The 12,516-nt window shown below is 47.0% G+C and overlaps 2 protein-coding genes across 2 annotated transcripts in view; both read left to right on the forward strand.

Moving 5' to 3' along the window:
- The first annotated feature begins 837 nt into the window (after positions 1-837).
- LOC135395200 (uncharacterized) lies at positions 838-2,119 on the forward strand. The gene has a single exon (XM_064626440.1). The coding sequence runs from the start codon at positions 838-840 to the stop codon at positions 2,050-2,052; it is 1,215 nt and encodes a 404-aa protein (XP_064482510.1). The 3' UTR covers positions 2,053-2,119.
- A 2,463-nt stretch (positions 2,120-4,582) lies between these two features.
- The window catches only part of LOC135394006 (lysosomal alpha-glucosidase-like), a 37,919-nt gene continuing 29,985 nt past the window's right edge, over positions 4,583-12,516 (forward strand). Inside the window, exons 1-3 of the mRNA XM_064624425.1 lie at positions 4,583-4,652; positions 5,128-5,206; positions 11,141-11,525. Of these exons, the coding sequence (XP_064480495.1) occupies positions 5,175-5,206; positions 11,141-11,525 (417 nt within the window). The 5' untranslated portion in view covers positions 4,583-4,652; positions 5,128-5,174. The remainder of the gene's footprint in view (positions 4,653-5,127; positions 5,207-11,140; positions 11,526-12,516) is intronic.

The raw sequence follows: 12,516 nt of genomic DNA on the forward strand, positions 1-12,516 counted from the left end.
GATTGCAACCCTCAGATTGGGCAGCGGTAAAACCGTTCGCAAACCATTTAAGTGAAAATGATTGACTAAAACTCTTCAACAGTTCCGAAAACACGATGGAGCTAACCGCGCTATTCCTTCGAAACGACTGACATCACAGAGCACTGTGAAATCACAGTTCAGTACTGAGCTCGTATAGTTTCACTTATTTCGTTTATACCGTTACGGTTTCGTAACACTCGTATTGTGGACATCGCTGCTCCTTACACATGTTAATTAACGGCTTTGGTTTGTTTCCACTCCTTCACACAGACAGATACGCAAGTACATACAAATATAGGCACACTGATTCTTCGATGCGTTTTGGAAGAGCCGACACATCACCTTACCTCACCCTTCCTTATTGTGATACTCTTCGATACTGGGTGGAAGAAGAGCTGGAGTTAGAAACAAAGACAAGAGGTATCTTAGCCATGCTCTCCATTTTCCTCTACTCAAAGACAATTTCCGATGGGTATCTTCAGAACGATGTCTCGAAGCGGAACCAACCAATATGAAGAAGCCCACTCAACGTAAACACTTCCCAGTATCCCTGCAGAGTGGCAAATTACCTCGAGGACACGGCGACCCGTTTACTTTACGCATGGTTTGCGGATCTCCTCAATACACTCCCTCTGATTGGAAAGGCGACTAAGCCTAATACGTTCCCGTTTTCTTCTTGTTTTGCCTGGGCAGTGCTTCTAAGATATATATATACCATGCTTGCCCTGCTTTCCTTGCATTGGACAGCAATGTGATTGGAGCGATGCTTTTAAGCAACACTGTTGACAGGCACGGAGCAGGAGAGCTCGCTTCGCCATGTCGAGCAACATCTTTTCAGTGGGGACAGTCATGCATCAGAGTCCCTTGTGCCACGATGACCCTTTCGGAGTTATTTTAAAGTCGCTCACATTTTTCGGCGTGTTCCTGGACGGTTATGCCCCGGGAGGGTCGGTAAATGGGAAACTCACCGTCGCCTACCGTTACGCAACGTTGACTTACATGCACTGCGTCGTCCTGGCTCACCTGTACGGTGTTTGTTCAGGCATCACAGGTTGGACCGACATTATCACGATGTTCATCGCCGGGTCCGCAGTGTTCACCATGGACTTCCTGTCCCTCCGGTCGCGTAGCATCAAGGAACTGCTGTCAACGCTACGTGCCTGCACCGGAGACACCTCGCTCGCAGCGCACCACCGATTGTCTCAACGGGCTCGTCTAGGCGTCACTGCCATCTGGGTCTATTTAGTGGCCTTCATCGTGAACAGCATATGCAGCGTGTCAGTCTCCCACCCGCAAGACACTTGGAACACTTACTTTCTGGGCGTCAACGCGTCTCACTTCTCCGTGTCCACCGCGCGTGCAGCGGCCATTATTGTGACGAGCTTGCGCCTGTATTTGGTTGACGGTCCCTGGTTCTTCTTCATGGGTTTGTTTGTGATCATCTGCTGGGTGTTGCAAGCTAGTTTCGAGGATCTCGGCTCCAAAGTTGCCGATGACTGTGATTTGACTCCCGAAGACGTTGGAGGGTTGAAGCGACGTTACCACCACTTGACGACGGTAGTGAATGACGTAAATGACAATTTTTCGCCCTCGCTCTTTGCATGGTACGTAACGGTACTTGTGGCTCTGTGTTCCCGGTTCTCAGCTATAGTCACGCGTACGAGCACGGAGACGAACCTGGTCTTCTGGTGGGTGACTCACTTGTTGGGCCTGCTCTGGACGTTAGCCATTATGTTTGGCGTGTCGATCGCAGCTGCAGAAGTGAACGAATCACCCACGAAAATCCTTGCTAGCGTAGAAGCAGCGGGCTTCAGAACGGCTGACAAAAGAAATGATCTGGCTAAGATGTGCATGTCGGTACAGCTGTGGGTGCTGGGGATGAGGCACCACTGCGCCAGACTAACAGGATGGAATTTTTTTACCATCAGCAGGCCTTTCATCCTCAGCCTGATCGGAGTTATTGTCACCTATACCGTGATAATTATTCAGATGAATCCTGAGCTCATGATGAAATTACAAAAAGGAATATAATATGATAGACAAGTGTGACGGCGGCACACTATATGCCGTTGCCAGCTCTTGGAATGTGCTTTGGTACTTCCCGTATGTTCTTAGCTCCCTTTTTGTGAGCATGTGTTCGAGGTAAGTCGTCTCGTTTTAAGAATTATTCTGTGTGAGTTGTAGAAAGTCAGGATTTAAAAATTCTTAGAGCATATCACGACCGAACCCACAGTAGCCTCAGTAGATGGCTGACGTCAAGCCATACTAGAAAGAAATAAAGAAAATAAAGCGTGAGCAAAAAAGCTTGTTGTCTTTTTAAGTGTTCCATGGAGCTTGTTATGTTCGCAATCCTCATGCCTATGTTCGCTTCATGTGCCCGGCTTTGTGAATAAAGCTCTGCCCTGGATAAAAGATTTTTCCAAGGTTTGTCTGCACGTCTCATCAATTTATGCCGAGTTGACCCTAGAACGCAGCAACCCTATAAGGAGACAGACTAGGCGAAAACAAGACCACGTCCTACACACTCGACTGTGGTACCGGTAATGAGTAATGGTAATGGATTACAATTCGGGAACAGGTAATGAATAATGGTAACGCGTTAGGGCTAAAGCGAACAGTTAAACCGTGCCGTGCCGTCGAGAGTATTCGAGTGTATTCAACCCGTTGTTGGTTATTCAGAGGCAGGCCAACAAGCGTCAAGACAGCGTCGTCAGTGGCCAACAAGACCCCCCCCCCCCCCTGCGCTCTAAGAAAAAAGGGTAGAATTATCAACCCATGCGACAGTATTTCTACCATTTCGGGCCAATCCACGCGCACCTTTTTCTCCGCGAGACATAAGCGGCGGTGTCCCTTTGCCCTGCTCCTCTCTCACGTTTGCTCAAAGAAAAAGGGGAGAATTTCCTACCCAGGCTGGTAGAACGACAGTGTCTACTCTGTAGTTTGCTTCTACTCCGCAGTTATGCCCAAAAGGTAAAATTGGTTTGAGTAGAAATGTGGTTCCAATACAGCTCTACCGAGTCTGGTAGAAAATTCTACATTTTTTTTTAGACTGTGGCCACTTCTATGGAGTGATAGGAGACTGATACTGAAACATTATGGTTCAGTTATAAGCAGCTCCACGGGGTTATTGACTTTGAGGGTGATGGTAATGGTTCCTCTGTCATCGCCGATAGATGTCACTCCGTACCTCATATAACCAGGCGGAAAGAATCGTAACTCCGGTATACGGCCGAATTTGGACGGTCGGTTTACACAACAGCCCACTTGATTGCACAGCGTGTCGTCTTGTGGTCTCGCACTTGGCAGGCATCAGGTCTGGGTCATCAACATTCCTTGGCACACGATGGTGGGTGGCCAATGCAATGTGCTGTGGCGCTGCGAAAAAGCTGTGTAAGTAGCCAAAGACAACGTATGCAAAATTTCATAAGGTGTCTTATATTCCCCCTTTATCGAAATGCATCCACCAAGTTTTTTCTAGTGTTAGGCGGCGGTGTCTCGTTATTACGGTAGTTACGATGCCCCCATATATGTAGATGGATTTGCCGTGTGTGCCGCCATGTGCGTGTGTATCATCTTCTTCATCGACATCCCATTCATATATTAGCCAACGTGCACTGAGGTATGGCATCGCTATTTATCGTTGTAATAACTGTGGCACGCCGTGCCTACAGACGTTTATTCAGAAACAAAACAGGTCCAAAAATCATCAGACACAGTGTCTGGCGCATCGTTATCAGCTCGGTTGGCGTAGCCACCTTGTTGTATCAATTTACCTTCAAGGGTACGCTAACCGCTATCACAAGAGACATCGGGTGTCGAGGGGTGTCAGGAGACAAGAGTCGAGATAGGAGACAAGAGACGAGGGTGTCGGGAGACAAGGGGTGTCGAGGTAGCTTGCCGTTGTTGGCCGCACTCAGGTGGGCATTAATCAACTGTAATTGACGACTGCCGAAATAATATGCAATGAATACGAAACCCGCTTTCCCTCGCGGAAGAGGAACCATAAATTTTAGCTAACCACAACGTCATGATCGCTGGTTTTAACATCTTGAGTGGCAGTTCATTCGAGGACCAGAAATGAGTTTCTCGCGAACGGCTTTGACGCGTAGGTAGACGTTATAAATAAACGTTTCCTGAACACCAGCTTTGGAGAAGACAAGCTGTGATAGCATAAAAACGGGTCTCAGCTGGTTGAAAGCCGACGCGACTGTAAAAGCTTCCATCCAGACGAGATAAACAGATCGACGTCTCCATTTTTTGATTCACCTCATCACAATCACCAGGAGGGCGACACATGCGATCACAACATTCATCGGTATCTCTCGATTCAGCCGACGAGAAACGGCGAATGAATGTGAGCAGGCCCTTAAATGTCAAAACCTGGGGAGATGTTTTGCTTTCAAAGGAAAGGAAGTTCCGGAAGTTAATAGATGTCAAATGAAACGTGATCAGATTTTGTGAGGCGCCCGTATGTGATATTCCCTCTGGGTCACGTTATGTAATACATTTGCAGTATGAACATATCCAATTTACACCCTAAATGAGATCCCCAATAAAAGGATCTGCTTTTAACAAGCACACCTCCATATAGTACACAAGCCCGAGCGTGGGCGAAGCACAGACCCCAGCAAGTAAGTATACCTCATCAGGCTTCCTTAGTGTGACTTCACTTTTTCACCGGCCATGGAGGCCTAGGCCCTCCTTAGCGACCGGCTACCTTAGAGCGATTAACAGCACACCTTTAAGAAATGGAACCTCCTTCTCGGGGATCTCAGGACATCATACGAGTCCCTCCAGAGCCATGACGGCAAGAATAAGGATTAATTAACTAAGCAGTACCACACAAGAATAGGATTAACACTTCAATACCACTCTACATTCTTGTACCATTCGATGTTCTGTATGGCTTGAAAGAGGTGAAAAAAATCGAGCATTGTCGTTGGGGATTCCGTATAGATTCATTGACAGACTCTGAAACAGGGCGCATGCTCGTTCAAGCCATGTCTTTTGTCTCGTATAAGAACAACGACTTGGTTCACTGCGGCTTCCGTAAGACCTCCCAACATCCAGCATTTAAAAAATCAAAAAAACTTTTATGTATTCCAGAGCTTCTGATAGAACTGTCTGCTGAGGGTGCTTACTTTGTCTGAGTCATGATGATAATCGAGCTTGTCTTGTTGTTCAGGTAAGTTAAACTGCTTTATCTCCTATCTGACGAGCGCGGCATATTCCTGAGTTTGGGGCGTAGACGACACAGGGCAGAAAAAAGAAAGACAAGACTGCAGTTCTTCTGAGTCTTGCCTTGTGCTGTTCTTTTCTGTGTCTTGTTGTCTAGTGTCGAGACTCGAGGCTATCGCTCTCCACGTCAAATATACACAAGCTCGTTCGGACATTTGATTCCATTCAGCGTGTCCGGCATTTTGGCAAAATTTGGTTACATTTAATTTCGACAAAACAGTGATTAGAGTAGATGCCGATCTGCTGGCGAGATAAACCGCTTTTCGGCCCAGGTAAGCTTTCATCGACTTAGATGATGCGCTCTCGAAGCGCGTTTTTTTTTTTTTTTTTCGCTCTCGGCTCATTTGCATACCAAAACTCAGCGACGCATATTGCATAGCAGGCGCTGTTTTCTGGATTTTTAAAAGGTACAATGGTTTTCAACGAGGGCTGTCCCCCGTTCTGTAATCTCGCTTATGCCTTAGATTTCCCAAGTAAAGAGCTAATGGGCCGTATAACCCAACTGCAAGAACGGCATCTGTGTTGCTCTAATAGGTGTTTACGAAAATTTTGTAAACGATAAAAACAAACACCATGTATCAAAGGAAAGTTAGGTAGCAAGCGAGCTGGTGGTGACGATCCATTGTGTCTCCTCTACCTTGTCTCGGGTTTTCAAGTCATGGACCCTGTGTCAAGCGCAAGGGATCTCTGTATTTTTTTTCTAAAGGCGAGTTCGCGTTTACTTGTGCGGCTCCTTTTCATTTTGTGGGCCTTCATGATCTGGAAGGTATTTCTTTATCGCTGAATTTCAAACCATATCTCTCACAGCAACGACGCTTCTCTGACGAAAGAAAGCTGACGAGAGAATAAAAACAAACACTCTGCATGTAAACGCCTGTATAAACTCCCAAAGGCGACTGAGACCTCGATACACATGAGCAGGACTGGTTCGGGGGCCCAGCAATCCCTCCCAGGGTGGGAAAAGGGGGGCGACCGACAGCATGCATCCCGTGCTGCAAGATCCCGTGTTCCCGCTGCCAGACGTACGTGGCATGCGGTGAGCATAGGTGACGTTAGTCAGTGCGCACACTGTATAGGCCTCACAAAGAGAGGTTGGAACGGCTCGGTTTCGCGCACTCACTATAACTCTCTGTTGAGGCTTGAAAGCTGCGGCTTAGCCTTTTGCGTACGTCTGTGTCGATGTGCTGTTTTCGCCGCTCGACTACAAAGTATGCACCAACGGGCCCTCCTTTTATTTCATAGGTATAATAACGTACAATAGATATAATAATATAAGCTCGTCTGTGTGATCCCATTCTGACGTAATGAGGGCGTTTTTTTTTTTTTTTCTTGTTTACCTTGCCTAAACTGCATCAACACCTGTCGACCCTGCCGCGACACTGACCACTGCGACAGGCCCCTGCGTCTTCAGAATGACGTCATGATACAGACTGCCAGCGCCATCCATCCGTTGCGCCGACTACTACGATTGTAAATAAATGACGCCAGAGATTAAGTAAGCAGCATGATTAATAAGCACTGCATAATAGACCCTTTTCGAAAGTCAGTCTGGCAACCTTCTAGCAGACGACAGTCGGCCATATCTTTGGCACGTCGTAGGTGTGCTTCCGTGTATGGTATGCGAACGCGCGATGACAAACGAGAATATTGAGTGCTCGAGATACTTGACGAACATACCAGATGGGTTTTCCCCAAGACCTGTGGACGCCTTTTATGAACATATGAGTGCATGTGGCTCGACTGGCCGCACTAGCGAGAACAGTTATTATGCGTGTCATATACGGATTCAACTTCCATCCGCGTCGCCTTGTCGACTTCCAGGTACGGCACAACATATTTTTGCATGGTCTATAGTGTACCTTATGCACATTTCAAGACCAGTTGTGTATTTTGAACGTGGGATCCTACTGTGTTGCACGCTTTCGCGGATGTTTCCTAATATCCTATTATGTTCTATGCTTTCGCCTGCGAGGTATTTATAGTTCGTCCTTTGAGGATGACAAGAGAATGCCCCTGACGACAGTTATTTGGAAAGCCATGTATCATGAGAGCTTTTGCCGCCAAAAAGTTTGTACACACGCCTTGTTTCCTTCGGCGTCTCTCACGCCACGCTGGCTGCTGTAGGGCACGCAACAACAAACTGACATAACAAATGGTGATGGATGATCAACTTATGAAAAGAATGATGCTTCGATGAGAAAGCACACCAAGTCCCAGGCGGCGGACGGCAAAAGATCACCCCAGACGCGCGGTTCAAACAGAGCCGTGCTGTCCGCGCGCGGGCAACGCTTCCATCCTTGCCCAAAATATGGCGGACGCGCGCTGCACAACGCAGTTGGCTCGCCTTAAACTAGATGGCGCCGACTTATGAAAACCCCCGTTTACATTCGCACACTTCGTATTGCGTTGTATTCCCTTACTCCTTTCCTGACCGAACCATACTGCAATACCAGAGGAGAACGCAGAAAAATAAATCATATCAGGTTTAATGACACATGTCAATTCGAAATCCATACAGTTATCACAGATTTTAACAACTCCAAACAGAACGGCATCGTGATGACCACACAGAAATTAGGAAGGTTCGCTTGAGGGCCATTTCTCACCTGGAGCAATATGTACAAGTGGTGATTAGACGTTTGCATTTCTTCAGTGAGTGGCCATAATGGGTCCATTGCACAAAAAAACACGACATCGTTGGTGCGCAGCTGATTCCTGCTAGCGTTCACGCCATCATGGCCGGTCGCGCCATATGATCTTTTTTTCACGGGGTCAGCAACAGGGGATGCATTGAATTCATCGGTTCACAAATGTCAATCTTGGTCTGCAGCTCCGAGATGTAAACATCACCACCTGTTCAACCCAAAAAGTGTACGATCTCCTCATTACAATGCACGACTGCACAGATACAGAGATGCACGGATAAACAACTTTATTTTACCAACCACCAACCAAACAAACAAACAAGCTCACTGTGACACATGCGCGGGGGAGCAGGATACGTACTCGGCTGGTAGATGATTTCGTACATGAGCACGACTGGGGCAACAGATAGTTTTTTCTACATTGAAGTTTTGAATAACCCATTAGTACACACACACGCCATGCCCATGTTGTCAAGGTTTCTTTTCTATCCCCCCCTCCCTTTCTTTTTTTACATTCGTACGTCTACTACCAACACCCAGGATCGCTCGCGCCTCATGATGATAGCCTTGCCGATGGGTCTGATTTGGCATTCTTGTTCTTTTTTTTTTTTTTTCGCTGCCAGTTTAGATTGACCTTGTAGAATACGCGACGGAGGTGGTGTCAGGTAGTGTCACGAAACCGGGAGTTGCTTGGATCCATACGGTCCTGTCCATACACACAGGGTATTTATTTTTATTCGGTAAAGATAAAAAAAAAAAGCAATGGAAGCTATACATAGATGACGTTTTTGTGGGTGGGTTACGCGGCCAGGAACACGTTCAGTCGGAGGGCGTATGCAAGTACAGGACTACTTATCTGAATTGTTTAATTAACTTATTAGTGAGATGTTTTCCGGGAAATGCGACGTAGCAGAATCAGAAACAGTCATCATCGCCGTTGTCAAACACCACGAGAGGCGAACGCACGTACCTTGATATATAACTTGCTTGATTTCTCTATGCAAATCAGTCGAAACGAGAAGAACGCATTTTTCCAGCGCAATAAGGGCATCTACGTGTGAGGGTCACGTGGTTTGGAGCGATTGGGCAGATGGGAGTAGGCGCTAAGCTGTTGTCCAAATAGACCGCACTCCGGCCTAGATAAAGTGGAAAGGCCTGTTCCGAGATATAGCGATTTGCTATATAGCGCTCGAAAATAGCGCGATATTTTCCTCCTCGCAGTGCTCCAAACCGCTAAAAATTAGAGCGTGGCGGAGTTGAGCTCCTGTCAACTTTTTCAGCGCTAATATTAGCACTATATTCAAACGGCCAATGAGAAGGCTAGTCACACAGGCTCCGCCTCATGGCGTGCGTCATGTCACGTGAAGAGGGACAGAGAGAGCAAGGGATGGGGCAGGAATGGCGGGAAGCCCAAAGACGGGGAGGTAGATTGGTTTGTGCCCGGCGGCAGAACTGTTTGCAAATGGGGCAAACTATGCGATTTTTTTGGGAGCTCTAACTTCAAAAATGTATTAAGAGGGGTTATATGTACGCAGCCCGTCAGACTGAAAACAGGATAAACATTCGGTTAAATGTTTCGTTGAAACAGTCAACACTTCCAAGTTCCAACACTTTACAACACTTCATGAAATATTATTTACGCCGTTGCCTGTGCGCCGCTGTTCGAGGCGTGTTACCAATTACGGCTTCTCGAATTCAGCATTATGTATTCGATGCACGGCGATTTTCACATTTATTTTACTTCACAAAATAGTATTGATTATGTATAGCTGTGTGGAACTTTTGTACGTGTTTCCTCTCATATCAACCTCTGTGAAGTAGGGTAGGGTCATTTTGCTACCAGGAGTAAACATCCCATGTCATCATAACTTATCTCTCTATCATTTCGTCATATCATATCGTCATCATAACTCTATCATTTATTGTTGTTGTTGTACGTGCTTCCGAATTTCGAGATATAGATATTAACAAGAACAGATACATAGAAACCCTTTCATTAATGGAATACATTAATCATATGTATATTGCTCTCAGTCTATTCTTTTGCTGTTTTATTTTATTTTATGTTTCCAACGATTTGAGCACACAGTTGAATCACACATCACAGGCACACAAACTCATCTCATGTCCATCCACCAAGGCTATGCAGCACTACGCGTAAAACACATTCACCTTATAAAACTACGAGCACATGTCCACATTCCACATCTCTCCGCAGCTATAGAAAGAACCCCAGCGGCCAGCGCGCGGGCAGAAAGGACCTTCTCACGTGACATATGACGTTCGCCAAGAGGCTGAGCCCGCGTGACTCGAACTACAATCGAAAAGAGTCTCCCCATTGGAACGATGAGTTTGTCATCCAAAATGTATGGCGATTTTCACTTTTGTCAAGCGATGGAACTTGTTCGTCCGCATGCCGTTGAATTCCTGAAACGCCATGATGGGAGAGAACGGAAACGACCACCCAACTTCCGCTCAATTATAGTGCTACCGCCGCTTTGCAAGTGAGAACCGTCCGATGGCACCGAGCGCTGTTTTTGTGGGCTACTTTGTAGCGCTATATTAATGCGCTGCTATATGTCGGAACAGGCCTGAAGTCTCGCCGTTTCTGCGCTGGAAAAGCGCGTGCTTCTGGTTTTGGCCCATGCATAAATACTTCATCCCTTATTGTGAAGGGGATCATTATTTCATTCTCGACGTCACCATCAGCAACGGGGAGGAGTATCGCTACCCTGGCGATGAAACTCCCCATGCATCGTAATAAAAGTAATTTCTTTTTTTTTGGGGGGGGGGGGGGGAGAGGGGCGCTATTAATATTTCAAAACGCGTCAGCTTCTCAGGATGTTTAATAAAATCGATTAGTTAAAATGACTCGCTCCTATTACGCTCTCTCGCACTGCCCAAAAACGTCGAATTAATCGGTTAATATAATTTAGCTAATTAGCCGTTCGGTAGTTACACGCTTTTCCTCATAGTTTTCCTTTTTATTTTTATTTTTTTAATTTAGAACCGATAAAAAAAAATGAAGGCCTTGCATTTGCCGTTACGTTAGTGTCCGAACGTTTGCGTTAACGTAACAGCGTAAGGAAGTTGGCGTCTATAGTAAGGAACTTAAGGAACCAGAGAACAGTGGCCAATATTTGGGAATTACTCGTTTGAGGTGTTCCGCTGGATACTATGGGCATACTAATTGACGCGTACCGACAAAACTAAATCATGTTCACTTGCTTTCGCAGTGTATGCACGCCGTCTATCGCGGGCCAACGCGTCGACAGGATGGTGCGGGTACCCAGAAGAGCCAAAGATATGCCACACGAGTGCAGCGCCGTGGCGATGAACGATCGTGTCGAATGCCCGAATCCCGGCATGCCGATGGACGAAAGCTCTTGCGCGAGCGCACACTGTTGCATGAATCCTTCTTTCAAGAGTCGTCCTTCTATGTGCTTCTTTCCACAAGGCTACCGAAGGTACTACGTCCATGACTCTCATATCAGTGGGAATGATGACCTCGGCGTAAGAAACGAAAGCGCCACTTTGTTTCGACAAGACGATCTGGTTGACACTGAACCCTCTCTCTGGCTTAATGCACAGTACCCGTCGAGGGATGTGGCTCACATAGAGGTGAGGAAGCGCCTTCAAATAGCAAGCGCCGAACGTGCGTTCTGCGGCTCCGTGACCTGTGAGCCTGTAGCAGCGCATGTCGTGCGTGTATTGCCTGGAGCTAATGGTGCTATAGAGACACCCTAAGGGGAAAAATGAGCAATTAAGTCGTTGTCGGGGTTTTCATGCACTGCCACAACCACCCTCAACGGCCTGAAGGTTCCGTCTGAGTCTCCCTCAAACGCTCTCTGCACAGTACCCTGTGAAGTCGGACCAGGACGCACGGTTCCCTCCCTGCGATGGTCGCGACGTTGCCCGCTTAGAGCGTGGCCAACTACGGCTAGTGGTTTGATCACTACCACCACCGGAACTGTGGGCGCGAAGTTTGGGGTGTCTGCAGTGCTGGCGGATATATCTCAGGGTCACCGGACCACGATGGGGAGTAACATGGGGAGTGTAAACGGAGTAAATGAAGGAGTCCAGTGTGGCGGTATCTACAATTGTTCCATAGTTTAGTTCTGTCGCTCCCTCAAAGACTGCAGGGTGCCGTCCTTGCACTAATGCAACACCTAAATCTGTTTACATACCCCGGGCGAGAGCGGGTTGTGGCTGTGGCAGTGTTTCATGCCTACATTTTCCTTTGATATTATCCCAAATGACCATAAGTTTGCGTGCGAGCTCATCCATATACAGTGCTCAATTTGAGCCGCACTCTTAAGACAGATGGTGGTGGTGATGCTGGTGAAACAACAACAACAACAACAGATGCTGACTATGAGATGTGGTGTTGCGTCCTCTCAAGAGACTTTGATAGTGGTGACGGCAGTGGGGGTGATGCAGCGCTGCACCGCGGGGTGTTATAGGGTACCCAATCATCTCAGGAATTCGTTTACGGAATCTTGTGAAGGGGGGAAAGCGTGAATAATTGCAATTTCCTTCGAGGTTAAATCCTGAACAACGCTGCGGGTGAATCTCTTTCCTTTTCCATTGCTATCAAGGTAACTGCACCTTT

The sequence above is a fragment of the Ornithodoros turicata genome, chromosome 5 (assembly GCF_037126465.1).
Source record: "Ornithodoros turicata isolate Travis chromosome 5, ASM3712646v1, whole genome shotgun sequence".
Taxonomy (NCBI): Eukaryota; Metazoa; Arthropoda; class Arachnida; order Ixodida; family Argasidae; genus Ornithodoros; species Ornithodoros turicata.

Coding starts and splice junctions, on each gene's coding strand:
- LOC135395200 (XM_064626440.1), top strand. CDS start 838: ATGTCGAGCAACATCTTTTCAGTGGGGACAGTCATGCATCAGAGTCCC.